Raw genomic sequence first — 19,916 nt, forward strand, 5'->3', positions numbered from 1 at the left:
GTTAAATTCTTGATAACCAAACCAGTTTTGTAGTCTGGCTCTGTGTACTGTCACTGAGAATCAGTGGAAAGTGCAGACAGTATTCTCAAGCTTTATCCTTACATAGATGGATATAACATTTCTTGTGCTGGAGTAGTGCTGCAGTCCTCAAGGGTCCGTAGGAGTTAATACTGTGTGTTATATGGTATTTGTTAACTACCCTGCAGTACAGTGCTGACCCATAGGTGACATGCCCGGATTTGCTCATGACAGATCTTTTTTTTTTTATTTTAGTCTAGAACAGATGACAAAGTCACTCGATTTAAGAGAGCAGTTGCTTATTACTCAGCAACTAATAAACCTATGCCATTTCATCCACCACATTACCTACGTAAGTAAAGAAAGAAATAAGGCTTTTCGTTTGAACTGAAACCTGGCGTAACCCTAAGTCAGAAATAGTATTATTAGCAGGATCTTATAAAAATGTTTATATTCTCTTGCAGTTTGAATATGAGGTTTCAAAATAAGGTTTTAGTAGAATATGTGCAGAGGTTGTGTTCTTTCTCCAAAAAGAGAAAAACAACCTGGGCTGATTTTCCTCTTAGCTATTGCTTGCATTGGTTTGAGCATGAGGCCACCTGAGAGCATGGTGCTGTAAACAGCTGAAAGCTGGTGGCTGGTTCCATTCATGAAGACAGTTTCTGTTCCATAAAATGTATTTCCTATTTCTCACTGGATTTATCTGATGTGTTTTAGAAATCCCTTTATAGTCTTTGATTTTTTGATGTCATAACAACCTGCTTAAATTGCAGCCACAAATTGTTCTGGCGCTGCAGACTCTTCTCAAGGCTTACAAATTAAACTGTATGATCACTGAATTTACTACATATACCTCATTCTTAACACAGAAACATAATTTGAGCTGAAATTTTCTAACAATTTCAGTTACTGTACTGGTACACTAATACAGATTTTTTTTATTCTCTTTTTTGGAGGGCGGGGTGTCTTTATTTACATTCAAAGACCTGCCTTAAAGGGCATTAAGACTACTCTAGGTCAAACATTCAAAGGTGTAAAGTGCCAGCATGCTGTGTCTGTGTGACATTGTTCCTGCCCGCTTCTTCATTATCACATCTCTTGGGCTTTTTTTCTTTTAAGCTTCCTTGGATTCCCAGGTAGAATAGAAATGTGCAGTAATGAGAGATACAAAGAATTGAGAGAAGGTGAGAGGAGTAAAATAGACTTCACACGATACAAAGTATTTTATTAAAAGGTAAAAATTAATAAGACTGACTTAAAGGCGTACTAGAAAACAGTAATGCTAACAGAACAAGAGTAAATAAAACATAGAAGCAAAAAGATAAAAAGGGTAACATTTGTGTCAAATAGTGTTTTCATGAGTGTTTGGGTTTTTCTTCCCCCCCCCCCCCCCCCCTTTGCAATGCAGCAGCCAGACCAAATCAGTTTGGTATGCCTGGGATAGTGCCACCATATGTTCCTTCTCAGATGCTTAACATTCCACAGACCTCACTACAAGCAAAACCTGTGGTAAGTACAGCCCTCTGCCCTTCTCCTTGGGAGAAACCTGCTGTGCTCGTCAAATTAAAATCTAGGTGGGGAAGGTCTATCTTCACATTTCCAGCATGGGCGTTCACTGGTGGAATTTTAAGTCTGGAACTATAGTGATGCTACAGACTCCAGTAGAACAATTTTTGTGGATATCCAAGCTAGCTGAGATTTAATGTGTACATTTGGAAAATGCCACTTGGTTCAATAATGTATTTTGTTTTAAAAGAAAAGCCTTTTTGTTACCATCACTTAAGAAAGGTCACTTTATTCTAGGCCCAGCAGATGTCCAATCAGGGTGGGGCCCAAGGTCAGGGTCCATACCCATACAGTCTCTCTGAGCCAGCCATCACCTTGGAAACAGGTGGAAAAAGTCTTTCTGAGCAGAACAACTACAGTAACATTCCTCACGAAGGAAAACATACACCATTGTATGAACGATCTTCTCCAATAAATCCAGCTCAGAGTGGGAGCCCTAATCATGTGGATTCAACCTATTTTCCTGCCTCTTCTACATCTTCATCCTCCGACAATGATGAAGGCAGTGGAGGTGCAGTGAAGTAAGTTTTTCATGAGGATGTTTTCTTACTTGGCTTTCTGTTAAAATAATGTTTTTTTTTCAGAATTGTTCACCAGTATCCTGAAAGTAAGAAATCTGCGTATTAGTGACATGGCGGGCCTTCAGAAAATAGTTCTAGGTCACTATGACTGCAGACACGTCTGTGGTTGTCTCTAGTTGCCTTGTTCCCTAACAAGCAGAAATCCAAAACCAAATAACGTTGGGTGTTTTTCCACTTCTGCCCTTACAGTTTTATTGAAAGAAGGGGAGAGTGAGATTTTGGTAAATGTCATAAAGCCTTCAAGTTCTTTACTTTGCATAAAAGAAATATTCTTCACAGTATAATTCATTAAAATTTCAGTAGCTAAGAACTATTACACTTCACTGAATTTATAGTGTTTACACTTCTGAAATTTTGGGATAATGTGACTTTGCGAAGAAACCTGGGGTGAATGTCAGAAATTCCCTGTTCAGGACAGTGACTTAAGAGCCGTCATTGACGAGGTATGCGTGGAACAAAGCAGCAGCGAAATTGTTTTTTCTCTCTTCTACTAATGTGCTGTGTTTAGTGCAGAAGTATTTCTGACTTCTGCCAGATCATATGTCTGTCCTTGGCAATAAAGTTGTGGAGACTTTCATTTAATTACTTCTTGCTTACGTACAAAAAGGAAACTTGAACAGAGGCCGTTTGTGTTTACCTTTGTCTTGCTAGGTGTAGTGGCTCACTCTGTGACAATCAAAGCCTGGGCTGTGATTGCCTCTAAAGGTTTGGGGTTGTGTGTAATAATAGTAAAAGTGTGGGTATCAAATTTTGAATGTGTCTACAATTATGCACAATGGCTTGGACTTTAGTTTTTTGATGCAGTCTGTCACCTTTAAATATTATCCTGTGTTTTGTTTGGTAAATTAAGTAGGCTTGCGTGGCTTCCATGCCGTGTAGAAGTAGGAATGTACTTGCTTTAGAAAAAAAATATATATTTTCCAGCATTTTTGAGAGGGTTGTCTTCTGCATTTTATGCAATAAATTTTGAATAAATTTAGAAACTTGACATCTAGACAGTGTCATTTATATCACATTTTGTAGAAATAGTCTGATTGCAGGAAATTACATTATTTAGTCCTAAGGTGCAGCTTTTAAATACAATCAAAATGTTGACGTAGTATAAATTAATAAATGTCAGAATTAAAGTCTCTTCAAGAGTCCTACAAATTGATGTTTCTAATATATAACATTCCTTAAAATCAGCGTCTCTGGCCCATAGTTCCATACCAGTCACCAAGGTTTTATCCCATTGTATCTGCACCAGTGCTTTAATACTACCTCTTCCTTTATGTTGTCCTTCAGCCATGTCAGTGGGAACAAAATAGGCTGGGAAAAAACAGGAACCCAGACAGAAAGTCAAACGCGTGGAGAGCTGGGAGACCAAACCAAGGTAATTCCTTAAGTTCCAAAGTCACAATTTGTTATTTTTAGTTAAAGCTTTACAGCGAACGCTGAGTAGCATTTTCAGTATTGATCTGTAGGTTTTAATGCAAACTTTCACACGTTGTTGTGAATTACAAAACAACAGCTTTGAGGTACAATAGGGTATTTTCCAGGGAATATTGTAGCATATACATAAAAATGAAAATTAAAGAGGATGCGTTAGAAAAAACTATATATAAAATAGAAACCAATAAACTTGTTTACTCCTTGCCTAACAATCTCATCCTTGGAGATTGCTGCCTGTATTTACAGTAGTGCATTATTTTGATTTTTACTAAGGAGTATAGCAGTCTTAAGTATCCATGGGTTCAGGGTCCATGTCGTATAACCTACAGTGTAATGAGAACAGCTCTAGCACAGGTCTCGGTGTTGGCTGCAGACTATTATAGGTGTATTAAAGCTCACCTGAGGAGTTAAAGTCCTTTACAACCACCTGGTACGAATTTCACATAGTACACATTAAAGTAGCTCTGGGGGACCAACTAGAATGTATTGCTACTTAACTAAGTAAGGATGGGATAACTAAGTCCTTGATAAAGACTTAACGTTATCCTATTAAGTTTCTTCAAGATTTAAAACCATGGTAAAATTAAGAGTATGATGTATTCCAAGTTAGAGCCGTGTTTAGAAAGAACATTCAAAGCATTTGCACTTAAAATCTCTGTGTTTTTGAGATGGAATTGTACACCAACTGTTAATTTTGTGTCAAAAAAATCCAATCACGAGTTACTTAATGCTGCGGACAAACAGAACATTTTCCCTAGACCTTCGGCATAGAAATTCCAGTAAACTTGGGCTTTGTGCTTAAATTATCGAGCTGATGATTTCATCCATCAGTGGTTATTATTTTTGCAGCCTGCGCTCCATACGATAACTGTATCTGCCTGCCGATTAGTCACCATATGCGAATGCTAATTTGACCTATTACATTCCTTCCTTGTCTGTATGACGGACCGGGTGTGAAGCCCGGCGTGTCCCAGCTGCGCGTGCTGCACAGCCCGATGTCCTGCAGAGGAGGGACGCGGAGCGGGGAGCAGGCGGAGGAGCAGCGGTGCCTCCCCTGGGGCTGGGCGATGGAAGGGTGGGACAGGCTGCACCACGTGTCTGGCTGCCTGCCTTAGACCTGGGTAAACAGTGGTTCAGCTTTCCAATAGATACGTGCAAGCAGTCCAACTTAAATGCATCTAAGTTAATGTGTAAATGCTCATGAGTTTTACTTGCCTTTTTTTTTTTTTTTTTTTTTAATATCAAATCACTTCTTCAGCCTTCAGTAGCGGGAGAAGACAGTTGCATCTGTTGAGCGTGGCAGGAAGGGTTATGAGTACATTTTGTAGATGAACTAATTTCCTAGAGAGGCATATATTAATGATTTTTAAAAATAAATATTTTCTGAAGATTCAACTGAATGAGCTATGCAGATTTTGGAGGTGATTTAAAGTGCTGAAAATCTAGCGTAAATCAGACAGGTAGGAGCGATCCTGACACTCCTTTCAGTTGACTTAAATATCAAAATTCCTTGCTCGTAGTTGTCTCACTGCGTGATTATACATGACAAAGGTATGCTCATATCGTTTGGGTGGATGCATATTACTAAAGGAAAAAAAAAAAACCAACCCACTTTTTACTGTGGTGGTTCCTCAGTGTAGGTGTTTGAATACCATTGGAGCAGATCCAGGAAGAACCTGAGTAGTGCCACCAGGGAAAGCACTGCTATCGTTTGGGGTTTTTGGTCTTCTTCCCTCCGAGCCCCCAGTAATGGGCAGTTCTGTAAACTTCTCTTTGTGGTCTGGTATCACAGACTTTTAGTTGTTGGGGTAATAGAAGACAGCGACAAAAATCACAGAAATTATACAGAAATATGTGTGATAATAATAACACTAATTTAATGGAGCTGTGATGGCTCGCGTGTTTATAAAAACATTCTGTGTTAGTATATTCTGTCAGAAATGTTCTGGTTTACGTGTTTTAACTATTTCTTCTGTGTATTTTCATTTTTATAAATAAAAGCTAGTCTAGATTACCAAACCTAAAATATAATCTTTCAGTAGTCTCTTTGATTATGTGCTTAAAATGTAATCTGAAAATAACATTGCATCTTAAATATTTGACTAGAACATGTTTTTACTGACATGCACCTTCCTACAGAAGGTTTTTGAAGGTTGTGTGGGGTTTTTTTTGTTTTACATGCAGGTTTGTATTTTTCCTAAGACCCTGAAGTGAAAGAGCTGAGCTTGTTTGGGGCTACTTTTTCTGTTACTTGTTCTGTGGGATTTCATGGCTTTTGCCATTTCTGTTTCAGTTTTGCTTTTAAAGTCTTACAAAACATGAAATTTTTTACACAAATTGTGAAAATACTCAGGCATGATGTGTCATCAAGTGAAAAAATTAAATTTCAGTCTCAAAAGTGTTTAATATTGTTGTAATAGTTTATAGGCATGAAACTAGTATGAACTCTAAAAGCAGCTTTCAGTTTTGAAGACAAGGATTTTTAGGAATGAATGTATGAGAGGTAGAAGGTGAAGGCTTACAAAAGGCTTGCTTACTGGTAGGCTTACAGCATATTTTTATGCAGCATGTTTTTCCTATAAATTTGTCAACTACATTTCTAGAAATGGAATAAAATGGCACTTGAATCTTGCAGTCAAGAAATGTTGCTGTTTTCTTTTACAGACTTCTCAGAGAAAATAATTCTATGTTTAAAAACCCACCACATTTACAAGGCTTTTGAGTTCAGATAATATATATTTTAAATATCTTTAAATTGAACTATGTAGTTTTTCCTGCTTCATTTAGAAATGCAAACTGAGCAGGGATGTGTTAATGGAAGTCTAGATAAATTATAGACGTTGTTAACCCATTTAGTTGGTAGTATCCTGGAAATACTTAGTTAAGAGGTCACTCCCATTTCATTAAGAGGTCATCGGTCCCCCTTCTTTATTGTGCAATTAAAAATTAAAATAATAACTCCTGTTGCTGTTAATAAAGTATTACCATAATAATTATTTTTTTCAGTAATTTGCTTCTGCTAGCAAACAATGGCTGAGAGTTTACGTTTTCTGGAAATCTTGTAGCCAGCTTTGGATAATGCATTCTACATACTGATACAACACAATGTGAAGATTTGCTGTTTTCATTGTGGGTAAAGAAGGAAATGTGCTGTTTCTCTTGGCTGATCTCCTGATATGTTTCCATACACATTCAAAAGAATTTTATTTTGTGTGTTCTGTTATAGGCAGAAGGTTCCTCTAGTGCTTCTTCAGGAAGTCAGGCAGCTGATGTCAAAGGGAATCAAACCAGTAATCCACAAATCCCATGCCTGTTGTCAATGCCCACGAGAAACCACATGGATATTACTACCCCTCCATTACCTCCTGTAGCACCTGAAGTATTAAGAGTGGCAGAACACAGGCACAAGAAGGGGTTAATGTATCCCTACATCTTTCATGTCCTAACCAAGGTATTACATTTTAGAATCATGTACTGTGAAATAGTGATTCTGTAAAGATAATTGCGCTTACATTTCTGGCTAAAGGGTATCATGAGTTTACATCCTTTTTAATGCTTTGAGTTTTGGTCCATTTTTAGTGCTTCTAACTTTTTTTTTCCCCCCTGTTTTCTAACCATTGATCTGGTCTGGTATGTTGTTCCAATAAGTATGAGATGACTGTAATGAGAAGTGTTTACTTACAAAATTAATAGTTTTTCCTGAATATATGGAGATATTTTTATACCTCTATGCATGTGTGTATACGTGTGTGTGTGTGTGTACAGAGCCCATTTCCATTTAAAATAATCCTGCCTATGTGCTTTGGGTCTTTTCTATTTAAAGTGTTCAAAAATACTTCGATTGTTTTCCTTCACAGTCTGATCCGCCCCATCCCTGGTAGCCAGCCCTGATAGAAACATAGCAGCTCTAAGAAATCCTTTTTGTTTAATCCTAAAATGTAATCATAGATGAACTCGATATTCTGGATATTTGTGCATTTTAGTTTGGCTTCTCTGATGGCTTTTTTTTTTTTTTTTTGGTTTGGCTGTTTTATGTGCTAGCCTTCAGATCCCAGGTAAGCTGCAAGCATTTCCACACAGCCTAGGGACTCTTTCTCTGCTCATTTTGTCCAGTAAAGACAGATCTACCCAAATGGCCACATAAGGACACCTTGAAAAGCAATGGGACAGCTTCTTACAGAAAAAGGCATTGATAACCTGCTTCAGTGTGTCTGGAAGCTGCTGAGGTCTGCTTTGTGTTGAACCGGGAAGGAGCCAGAGCAGCGGTGTTCCTGCACAGCTCTGGACTCAATCTAGTCTCAAAAGACATAGGTTCATTGTTCTTCTAAGGGCAAACAGATGAGTCCCAGAATGAGACAACCTTAATCTTCTTCCTGTTTAGTGTTCAGAACACTTAGTAGTGGTTCTCACACATCTGGTACTGGTTCTTGCACATGAAGCTCATTCAGTGTACATATTTGTACAGCTTCTAGCAAAACAGCAGTATCCGCATTCCTGATAACTTGTATTCATCTTAAAAATTCTCTTCAGGACAATAAGGACTGTAGGCAGAGATCTGAAATCCATAAAAAGAGAAGTTTCTGCGTCAAGGTTGAGGTTTGGATTTCGTGTTTCCAGTGTGTTCGTTTTGCACCATAGCTTGTATTGCTGTCGTCTTCTTGCACTTCTTTGTCAGTGAAAAGATCCTATCATAATTTAGGTTGGAAAAGACCTTTAAGGTCATCGAGTACAACCATTAACCTAGCATTGCCAAGTCCACCACTAAACCATGTCCCTAAGTGCCACATCTACACGTCTTTTAACTTTGTGTAGATGGTGACTCAACCACTTCCCTGGGCAGCCTGTTCAAGTGCTTGACAACCCTCTCGGTAGACAAACTTTTCCTAATATCCTACCTAAACCTCCCCTGGCACAACTTGAGGCCGTTTCCTCTTGTCCTATCACTTGTTACTTTAGAGCAGAGCCCAGCACCCCCCTCACTGCACCCTCCTTTCAGGCAGCTGTAGAGAGTGATGAGGTCTCCTCTCAGCCTCCTCTTCTCCAGACTGAACCCCCCCAGCTCCCTCAGCCGCTCCTCGTCAGCCCTGTGCTCCAGACCCTTCCCCAGCTCCGTTGCCCTTCTCTGGACCTGCTCCAGCCCCTCAATGTCCTTCTTGTGGGGAGGGGCCCAAAACTGACCCCAGGGTTCAAGGTGCGGCCTCACCAGTGCTGAGCATGGGGAGACGATCCCTGCCCTGTCCTGCTGGCCACACTGGGTCTGACACAAGCCAGGATGCTCTTGGCCGCCTGGGCAAGCACTGCTGGCTCATATTCAGCCGCCTGTCGACGAACACCCCCAGGTCCTTTTCCACCGGGCAGCTTTCCAGCCACTGCTCCCCATGCCTGTAGCATTGTGTGGGGTTGTTGTGACCCAAGTGATGGGCCCGGCGCTGAGCCTCGTTGAATCTCATACAAGTGGCCTCGGCTCATTATCCAGCCTGTCCAGATCCCCCTGCAGAGCCTTCCTGCCCTCAAGCAGATTAGCACCCCTGCCAGACCTGGTGTATCATATCTCACAATGGAAAGAAATGAATTAATGCCTGTTTTTGAGAAATGCACTCCCAGCAGAGGAAAAAAGTCAAACTAGAGATGGTTGTATCAAAAATAAATTAGTACTACTTAAGACTGTTTTTCTTTCCCCACTCTCTGAAATGCTTTTGAACAAGTATGTACAGGGGACCTAAAGTATGCCATGGGTACACTGACAGATATCTTGTTGTATAATTATGGGATTCTTTAGAAATTGGCACATAGAGGTGTTCCAGGTTATGTTGCTATTATACAGAGAGTTGTTTCAGACTTTCCTTATACCTAAAGTAGCATGGTCTGAGTTAAACCTCACAAAATCCTAATGTAATCACTCCAGGATGTCACCTACAGAATTCATTACTGGGACAGTTTAAATTTTTTTTCAGTGGAAGTGGCAAAACAGAGCGTTTGCTTGTCAGAGTTGAAAATAAAGGCTGGTATTTGGGAACAATGCTGCGAAGGTAGTAATTTTCCAAGAAAATCTTAACATGGTTGGATGTGCAGACACAGAGAATGTAGAATGTTGCTGCTGTTTTGAGAGAGAATGTTGGAAGGTTCTTTGATGCTTTTTTCTGAAAAAGCATAAAATACTGAACCTTTATCTACTTACATTCAAAACTAACCTTACTTCTGTAATTCCCAGTTACAATATTGTTTCAAATCCTTGCACCAAACAGTCAGACCGGTGGTTTTAGACGGCATGAATATTTTTTAATGTAACTGTCTGAAATCTAGATCAGCTTCAAAGGTGCTTTGACTGTCTATAAGCACACTACTGTATTTTCTTGTGTACTATTTTACTCTTTAAAGTATCTGTATTTGAAGACTGATATTTAGGTAATCCTCACCTGCAGACAGTCCAGACAAAAAAAAAGGTGCGTGAATTGTAGGGTAATCCTCCTCTGGTGTTACCTTCACATACATAAGATCCATGTTACTGATGAATCACATTTTTCTTGACTAGATGAGATCTATATTAGAGCTGGATTGAGTTACCATGCATATTTAAATACTTTCTGTTTGCTATAACATCTATTTTTCTCCTTTATTTTATGCAAAAGGGTGAAATCAAAATTGCTGTTTCTATAGAAGATGAAGCCAACAAAGACCTGCCTCCTGCTGCTCTCCTTTATAGGCCAGTTCGTCAGTATGTTTACGGAGTCCTGTTTAGTTTGGCAGAAAGCAGAAAGAAAACTGAAAGACTTGCTTTTAGAAAGAACAGACTTCCACCAGAATGTATGTACTGTAGAATCCATTCTTTATTTCTCTTCCCTTTGCTATATTTTCATATCCATTTGTACCCTCATTTGAATGAGAATAGTTACTAAGATTTCATCAATGTAGCTGATGCTGAAAGAATTTATGGCTTGTTTGATCCATGGATAAAGGAAAAAAACCAAAGTTATTAATTTGAAATGATAGTTCCTGCAGTAGTTGAAGAGCTATACATGTTACCGTTTCTAAGCAAACTCTGGGGTTTGTTTTTTAAAATGCGTGCTGAAGCTGCTGTCAGGTTTGCAGCAAGTAATGCCAGTTTGTGATGTAATTTTTCAAAGTATATGGCAGAGCTTGATTATAGGAAACTTCTGTTCTGTGCGTATGCATACAAATTTGCATACTCTTCTCAAAAATGAGAGGTGTGGATATTAACTTACCCTGTACTTCCAAATGTGAAATTAAATGTATGTCAGTGAAATTTGCAAGTCTCTAGCATCTTTCAGGTATTGGCACATAAAAACTTGGTGTAAAATCTGCAGAAGTGAGGTGTAATGTAAGTAAAGGTAGACCTCGATGAAGACAGACTAAACTTTTGCAAACAGGCTTGTCAAAAGATCTTTTTGCTAATTCAGAGGGATGAATGTTAATCTTCGTGTTAATCTGGAAGTTGTCTTTTTAAGTCTTCTGTTTCCAGGAGTTACTGTCATTCCAGAAAATTCAACCTCCTCATTCTAGAGTGTTTTTCTTATAAGGAAATGAGTGAACTTTACAGTAGCATCTTATAAAGGTTAAAGGAAAGCTAAAGCATTAAGTGGATGGCAGCAGCAGAAGTATTTCTATATAGGAGTCTGCTCTCACTGGACTAAATTTAAAAATCAGATGTTTCGAGTGTATGAAAGCTTCATGTGAAAAAGGATAAAAATAAGAATCAGCTGTAGACTTTATGCTCGTTCCTTTTTCTCTTTCCTTTTTTGATTGTGAGATGTTCTTGTATGTTCATAGTGAAGGTGATAATCTTCCAACAATATTTGAAAAACTTTATTATAGCCAGTTATTTAGTGGGGATTAATGTTTACCCTGCTTGAATAATATCTCAGCAGAGGTATTGTCACAAACCCCTTAATTCTTTAAACTCGCACAACATAGTAGTATTTCAGGTTACAAGGTTGTTTCAGGATTAAAATAGTGATGATTTTTTCAGTATTCATTTATCCTCATTAGACTTCTGCTGTCCTTAAAAGTGTTATACAACGCTTGTAGTGGTGAAGGAGCTGAGTGCTGAAGGTCTGCTTCAGTTTTCAGAATGTTTTTTGTCTTGTAAACCTAGAATGTTCTCTGTAAGATACTGGGGAAACCTTTATCATCTCTCTCTTCTCTTCATTTATACTGCTTTTCGGAGGTTTGTTCTCAATGGAGGCTAAGAACTGTACTGCTGACTTGGTTTAGTTACAGGAGCTCCGGCAAATCTTGCTGCAGGACACATTCAGCTACTGACCTACTTCTGTCTTAGAACTGATCACACTGTTCAAAAATGGGGGAAAAAAAATAAATTGAACTTCTGTCCAAAAGTTGTTTGCTTCAGTGCAAAGCTAACAATGCTAGTAAAGATGGATTTGAGCTAAGATGCAAGCATGTGGTTTGAAAGGGCTGTGTTGTGGGGAACACGCTTATTTTGGTCTCCTCTCTTAGTAGCAAGAATTGGGCAGGCTGTGCAAGATGGAAAGAGAATGCTGTCTTCAGCAACAAGAGCAGATTTCTCAGATCGATTAGTCACAATCATTAGCCTTTGCTAACTTTTTTGAGGACCCAGACTGTAATGTACTAGTGATGCTGATTCTCCTTCAGTGTCTTCACTTTTTTTGCTGCTCTCAAAAACGAATGAGTTCTGAAACACAGTAATTAAGATAATTAAGAGAAAATTTAAGAGTTAAGAGATGTAAGGAGAATTAAGAAATTAACTTCTAAAGAAATGTATATTGTCCTTCAGGTTTATGTAGGGAGGTAATGACTATATTAATGCCTAAAGTCCTGTCATCTTTTTGTACAAACCATAACACTGGCAACATAATAATTGTGCGTGAATAATTTGCAAGTATATTGCATGTGAGGGTCATAGGATGTTATGAAAAATACATGATAAACTGACACGTCGGTATTATTACTAAATATATAGACAGCAAGTTAATAGATCTTTCATAAAATGGATGACTTCCTGTCTTTTAAATCATTATTATTTTTCTGTAGTTGAAAAGCCAATAAAAGCCTACAGACCTGTTGTTGAGGTAGTCAGTGAGGTTCCTCAGTGGTAATTGTCTGCTAAGTAATGCCTTTGCTGTGCATGTCCTCACGTCTGCTCCCAGAGGGTATGAAAAGCTGAATCACAAAGTTCTTGATTGTGCTTTTACTGCCAAGGGCACAGCACTGGCTGTGCTGCCCTTCCTTCTGAGGAGATGGAAAGCCAGTGTCTGGCTGTGCTCTTCCTTTCAAGCTCTGAAACGGGTTATTTCCCATGTTCTGTTAAACACCTATGTGCGGATGAAACCATCTGCCCTTTCCAGTCTGGAAAAATGCACACTTGTACAAGCTGTCGTAACTCCTGGTTGGATCCAAAGGTTTGTTATTTTAAGCCTAGCCACCTTGTGATGCACTGTTCTCCGTCAAGGATGTATTCAGCTGCTGGTGCCAAAAGGAAAGCTGTATCTTGGGCAGTAGCCCTTCTGCAAAATCGAGCGTGCTTAGCTCAAGCTGTGCTGTCAGTAAAGATTATAAGGTTAAAAATGAGGCTTGATTAATCTGCATTAGCTAGCTCATCTTCTAGTGGTACTAGGTACCTGACACCTCACATTCAGTTCATTAAAAAATGCAAAGAGAACATCACAGCTGCCTGGGCTGAGGTTAGCAGCAGGGCTGGAACAGACAGCTGGAGCACGCAGGACGCTCTTGCTGATGACTTCAGAGCCTGTGACAGCATTCATGTGTTTATCAAGCAGGTTACCCTAATGCAGATTGCTGCTGACCCTTTTTACTTGGGTTGACCTTGAAGTGTCAGGAGGGTAATGTGCAAAGCAGATGTCAGCGTATTGTGCCGTTGCCGAGGCTGCTTTGGCTGTTCAAAGCTGCTGCTCAGCAGCAGGAGGAAGTTTGGTATGAAAACCAGTACAATTAGTGCTGTGGTGTTGTGGCTGCACACACTCTGATCTCGAGTGTTTGTTGTAGCTGATGTCATCTTCAGGGTAGACATCTCTTATCTCCAAGTGGAAGTCCTGGGAGGAGAGAACCCAAGTCCTCAGAGGACAAGAGATGCTCAGCGGTTGAGGAAGACGGTGTTTTTGGCAGCAGCTGTTTTTGTACAGAGCTGTCAAAGGTGTAGGAAATGCCCTGGAGAAGTAAGTGGATGTGGCCAAGTCCTAGATCCATCTGTTGCGTTAAATGCTGAATTTGGGTGAACAGTGCTACAGCTGGTAGGGCTGTAATTCCTCAGCCCGCTGTTCAGAGAGCTTGCTGTTTGCCGGCCCACTGCAGCCACCTGCCTGTTGAACCATTCTGCAAGAAGCGTGGTCACCTTTCCCATAATAACCATCACCTAGCAAAATTTTGAAGCCCGGGTGGATCTCCAGTGTGGCCTCAGCGTGTCACTGGAGACAGTATGTTCCGAGAGCAAACAGAGGTACTCTTCCTGTGGCCTTAATCTCCTGGGGTCCTGGAAGTTGTCCTCCCCAGATGAAAAGCTTTAAACCTGATTGGAACGTTGAAACATAGGATTGTAGGTAGAAAACAAAGACATAAAATATTCCCCCTTTCTAAGCCTCAGGTTTATATGTGACAAATAGGTGAAAGAAACACGAGTGACCCCTTGGTGTTCAGTCCAGCCCCGTTTGCTGGCTGTTCTCTGCTGTTACAGGAGCGGTGGCAGCGGAGGAAGCGGCTGTCTGAAGGCGCTTAAATGCCACGTGCGTATGAGTGTGGAGGGCATCCAAACCAGGAAACTGTGTGTGGCCAGGAACATCACTGCCATTGTCAAACGGAGGTTGAAGGAAAAAAAAAAACCTCCTAAACACAACTATTTTTGGTCAATTGTCCAGAGTTTGGGGTTTTTTACTGCTAAGAGCTTAGACTGTTCTGCATAGTAGCCTCCTTGTGTTCCCTGTCTGTTTGCTGAGGGAGCTAAGAAGTTTTGGTCTAAAAGTATCTCTGACTTCCGAGACCTAAAGCAATAAACCAAGTCTTTGAAAGCACACATAGAATATGTCCTTTTATTTGTTCATATTTACTGTCCCAGACCTACACTAGAAGGGAAAACGGGTGTGAGGGACTGTGCGGAAGTAGCAGAGTGGCTCTGCTGGCTGTTAAAGCCCATCTCATCGGGCTCGGTGGCATACAAAAACTGGTAGCAACCAAAATAGAACATGATTTTGTAGTGAGGTTACCAACTATATATATCAGAATATTTATTTTCATTGCTGCACGTTATATTTGTAAAGCTGCTCCTGAGCTCTATGAAATGTAGCTATTGTGCTGGGTAGTTTTATTCCAGAAAAGCATGGGAGTGCTTTGGGATGTTCTGAAGGTTCTGTTATTTAATCCTGATCATCACCTCTGCCGTGTTGCCTGCCCCTGACTATAATTGTAAGGCTGAGGACTGGTTGCTGAAGGAGACTTTGCAGCTGTAAGGGCTGTCCTGGCACCAGCAGTGCTCTCTTCTCCATCTCTAACAGAAAGATTTCTAGCAGAAGGAGCAGGTCTGTGCTCCTGCAGTCCATCTCTCTGGGCTGTAACCTGAAGCTTCACTAACAAGCTCCTTGAATCTTTCCACACTGCATAACTGGGCTCTGAGTTAAGAAGGGTGCAAACAAATTTTGAGCTGTGTCAAACTAGGGGTCATTCCAAGGCCAAAGGTATCATTTCTCTGTCTTGACTTCTCTTTTCTTTTCTTTTCTTTTTTTTTTTTTTTTTAAATAAACTTACATTCAGTTTTGGTTGCCTTCAAACATAAAAAGAGAGATGATTTAGCAGCAATGTAGAATAGAACAGTCTTGGTTTTGATGTGGGTGGAAGGGAGCTTAGCAGACACAGAAGTACTAACCTCTTAATAGAAAGCAGTGCAGACAATTGAAAGGCTTATGGAAAGTAATGTTTTGTAAAATTTTTGAGGGGAAAAAAAAAACAAACAAACAAACAACAAACCCCAAACCCAGCCATATTTGCGATCTCATTCCATTGCAGTACAATGCTACAAACAGGTATAACATAAGTTTTAAATCTCATTTGAATAAAATTAATAGGATCATATTATTCTTAAAAGAGCACATGTGGAATATATTTGTATTTATATGCTATTTTTATTTATCACTGTAGGGTTTTGATCAATGATACAGATATTTCAGGGGAAAATCACATTTTCAAATTATGCTGTTTGTTTTAGAAAAATAGGTGTCGTTCCTTTATGTTGTATACTAATTTGAAAAGATTAATGTAACATTCCTAGAGTACCCTTGGTTCGTAAGTGATCACAATTGAAAGGTGGTCCATACCAAGCCTGAATTACCAATCTGGCGATGTGACCCAGAACGTTGGTATCTAGCGCGGTCTTGAAGTGATGCTTTTGGGATCAAAATCTCTTGCACATGGAGTTTTAAATATACACTGCTTTTTAACTGGGAGTGTGTTCTTTCAACTTGCCATTTTGTAGTTTCACCGGTGATCATTAAAGAATGGGCTGCTTACAAAGGAAAATCTCCTCAAACCCCTGAGCTGGTGGAAGCACTTGCATTCAGGGAGTGGACCTGTCCTAATCTGAAGAAGTTGTGGCTGGGAAAAGCAGTAGAAGACAAGAACCGAAGAATGAGGGCATTTTTGGCCTGTATGAGATCAGATACACCAGCAATGCTCAATCCAACTAATGTGCCCACTCATCTTATGGTGCTCTGTTGTGTACTAAGGTCAGTGTTCCCTTAAGGTACAACAGAATGAAGGAACGGTTTTACTGCGTCATTTCTCTGACATATTGAGCTTTGTATTCAACCCTGAGTATAGAAAGTGTTCATTCAGATTTGCAACATCTCTAGGAGAAGGGGTTTGTTTTGTTTGTAGAACATGGCTGCTGTGAGTCTTAAAAGCGTGCTGTATATTCAGCGTTTCTTTCTTCAGTCTCTAGAGGACAGAAGGGAGAAGGAAAAAAAAAATCTAATGTTGCAAAGAGGCCACTGTAGCATTTGAATTAGTTTACTCTTACTATACCCTGGGCTTCACCTTGCTAAAAAATAACATTAGGGGTCTCAGAGGCTTTGTTGGTGAAGTTGTAAAGCAAAAGGGAGAGCTCTTCAGAGAACAGCCTTATAGCAGCTTATCAGGATGCAAAATTCACGTGAATGGTATGAAGCGTTAGATTCCCTGTGTTAGAATTGCACATTTACTTGAATATTAGGTCTATACTTCAGCTTTTCAAAGAGAAAGTCACAAGGTCCAAAATACTTACCAGATTAATTTTCAGATTGAAAATTAACTGAGGAATTGAGAGATGCTTACTTTTTTGGAAAGAGGTGATTATTTCAGTACGACTAGCTTATAAATCTGGCAGAATCCAAGGTTAGCATGTTGCACATGAAAAATTTTGAGCCATTTTTGAGAGTGATAAATGTAAATTTGTCTTCAATTCTATTGTACTTTGTCTTGCCTTTTGAGCACTGAAACTCCTTTCCTTCTCTCCTTATAGAAGGGTAAGTATACAAAAAAATAGTGCAAATGGTTATCTTAAAGCAGAGCTCCTCTTTCATTTGGGCAGCATGTTTCTCTCCTGTGACATGTGGCATATGTAAATTGTTGTTCATTAAGATGTAATGAGCATAAAATTCACTGACTAGATAATTTCTGACTGATGTGTTATCTGGAAACCATGATCACAAACTCCTTTTACCATTAGTCTTTTTTATAAAGACCATTAATCTTTATATTATTTTATTTTTAGATGTATCAGAATCCATGTAGGTTTTAAGTTACGTTTTGGCAGCCTATCCTCCCCTTTGTCACTGGAAGCAGGCTCTTCTGATGGGAATTGCACAACTGATTCACAGCCAGTAGCTCTTCCATGTAATCTTAAGCAAATTTAAACTTCAAATCTATTTAGTGTTTTGGCCTTTTTAACTGTTCAAGTCTAGACAACAAAAAATATTTCTTTGTTGTTGTTGCATTCTGGTGACTTCCGATCAAATAAAATACTACTTGATATACATATTAAATAATTACAGACTTCCTCTGTAGGTATATGGTACAGTGGCCGGGGGTTCGTATTCTTCGTCGCCAGGAACTTGATGCTTTCCTTGCCCAAGCGTTGTCTCCAAAGCTCTATGAACCTGACCAGCTTCAGGAACTCAAGGTAATTCTTAGCTAGAACTTTCATCATTTAAGAGATTTATTCCCAACTATTGTTAACTGTAGTGGGTGGTGTGTATGTGCCTGTCCCACTAAAAGCCATGCGTAATTACCTATACTTTCGAAAATATCTTACTATTTTGAAGTGTTGCAAAGACTGATAGTCAATTCTGGTTTGCTGGTTGGATAGATGACTGAAATCTTAAATGTATTCTATACTGCAGAACTTTTAATCACAGTTTCTTAAGTAATAGTCTCTTGGAAGTTTAACACAAACATATTTCCATTGAAAAGACTGAAAAATGAAAAAGACTTATATCTTGTGTGGCTGTTCTTAAATGCCAGCCTGGGTATTTTTTAATGACCGAGCATTCAAAATATTTTTAAGCTAAGTCTAGAAATGGAGAGAGACTTGCCTAATCTTGAATGAAAAAATGCAGAAGAAAAAAAGGGAAACCAGCCTATTAATACTCACAGAATTGTAGAAATAGTTACTTTGAGGATTTCAAAAGTTAAGTCTCAAAGTTTCTGGTTTTTTTCTAATACAGTAGTATTATGTGGAGTAAATACTGCTAGCTAATTGGCAGAGTTGTTTAGCGTGGTATCCTTACTGTAAATACAGAATGGCTATCAATCTGTGCAGCATCATCTTTGGGGGGTTTCCTTCATATGCTCACAGTGAGATTATCTCTTGTAGCCTTTGAGCTAAAATATATGAGCTTTTGGTTTTGCTTTAACCTTGTTTGCTCTTCAAAATTAGTTCAGAACCTACTGTGAAGTTCTCTGAATAAAATGGTAGAATTTAGTCATTTTTTTAAGAAAATATTTTTCTGACTAGAAGTAATTTTAGATACCTTTTTCTACAAGCCCAATAGTGTGTTTGATAACTGGAAGCTGTGGGAGGTATTAGGGTGTATAGGGAATGCACAGCTGGAAGCGATCCATCTTACCTCCTGTCTGCATGGATCATCAACGTAGCGAAGGTGGTGAGATGCTGATCGCCTCTTCATCATGCAACCTCCTGTTGAAGAAGCCATTTCAGATAGTCTTTCAGGTACTGTAGGGCTCAGGAAAGTCTAGTGACCAGTTCTGCTCACAGCAAGGAGAAGGAGGTCCTTGTTTCCCAAGTCTGTTCATACTCACAGGTGCACACTGCAGAGCAGCACAGACAAAAGCAGCAATCCTAGCTCCGCTCTTCTCAGAAGAAACAGTCATTAAGCTCAGGCAGATTTCAGCTGTTAGACTTTTCCAAGGAATATTTTGCCACTAATACCAAGTCTGCAAGAGCATTTTCAAAGCAGCAAGCAACTATTTCTCTTCTGTGGGTGACAAGCAGAAGCTGAGTTGCATTCTTGCCTGTAGCACCCTGGCAAGGACTTCTGTGTCAATGTGGAAACCAATTCAATCTGCTTGTGGAAACCTAGCACTTAGCCATAGAAGTACTAACAAATGTAAGGGGAAGAAAACAGCTGAATCCACTTCAGAATCTATTTGAACTTGTCACACAGGAAGTAGAGAATTCATGTGTTAGCAGTCATAATGGCAGAGTTAACAGAAAAACAAAATCCTCTTCTCATGCACCAAAGGATGAATGCCAACAGCAAAAATAATAAATAAGATCCAACAGGAAGACCTTTATTTGGCCTTTCCCTCATTGCTGAAAAAGATGTGAAGCAGCACAGGGTGAGGACAGCTGTGCGAACACCTGATGGGTTCATGCAAGACTGCTTGTTTGCTTCAGCACTTAGGGCTGACTTGCTGCTGGCGTGGATTATAAGTGTATCAGACTCCTGAGAGCAAAGCGTTTCCTAGACGTTCACGCTGGAAGCCCTGTGTGCTCCCTGGGCCTTTCAGATGTCCAGGGCCTTTCAATGTCCAAAGAAGGTGACAGCTGCCTGTTGTATGGAGAGCGGTGCTTTGTATTCCCTCTGAGGTAATGCTGCTATGACAGTGAGTGAGAGGCTAGATATTAGAAAAAATTTCTTTACTGGAAGCATGATCAGGCATTGGAACAGGCTGCACAGGGCGGTGGTGGAGTCACCATCCTTGGAAGAGGTCAAGAAACATGTAGATGTGGTGCTTGGGGACATGGGTTAGTGGGTTGGGTGATGTTGGGTTGGACTTGATGATCCTTGAGGTCTTATCCAACCTTAATGATTCTGTGAT

General features: G+C 39.6%; 1 protein-coding gene across 2 annotated transcripts in view; it reads left to right on the forward strand.

Moving 5' to 3' along the window:
* The window catches only part of FAM120A (family with sequence similarity 120A), a 48,166-nt gene that overhangs the window by 14,374 nt on the left and 13,876 nt on the right, over positions 1–19,916 (forward strand). The window contains exons 4-11 of one of the 2 annotated variants that reach the window (XM_010078049.1): positions 274–370; positions 1,430–1,527; positions 1,822–2,105; positions 3,450–3,537; positions 6,823–7,047; positions 10,226–10,400; positions 16,072–16,321; positions 17,640–17,754. In XM_010078049.1, the coding sequence (XP_010076351.1) occupies positions 274–370; positions 1,430–1,527; positions 1,822–2,105; positions 3,450–3,537; positions 6,823–7,047; positions 10,226–10,400; positions 16,072–16,321; positions 17,640–17,754 (1,332 nt within the window). Of the gene's footprint in view, positions 1–273; positions 371–1,426; positions 1,528–1,821; positions 2,106–3,449; positions 3,538–6,822; positions 7,048–10,225; positions 10,401–16,071; positions 16,322–17,639; positions 17,755–19,916 lie in introns of both variants that reach the window. The other variant, XM_010078050.1, reaches the window with a different exon arrangement.

The sequence above is a fragment of the Pterocles gutturalis genome, unplaced genomic scaffold (assembly GCF_000699245.1).
Source record: "Pterocles gutturalis isolate BGI_N339 unplaced genomic scaffold, ASM69924v1 scaffold25978, whole genome shotgun sequence".
Lineage (NCBI taxonomy): Eukaryota > Metazoa > Chordata > Aves > Pterocliformes > Pteroclidae > Pterocles > Pterocles gutturalis.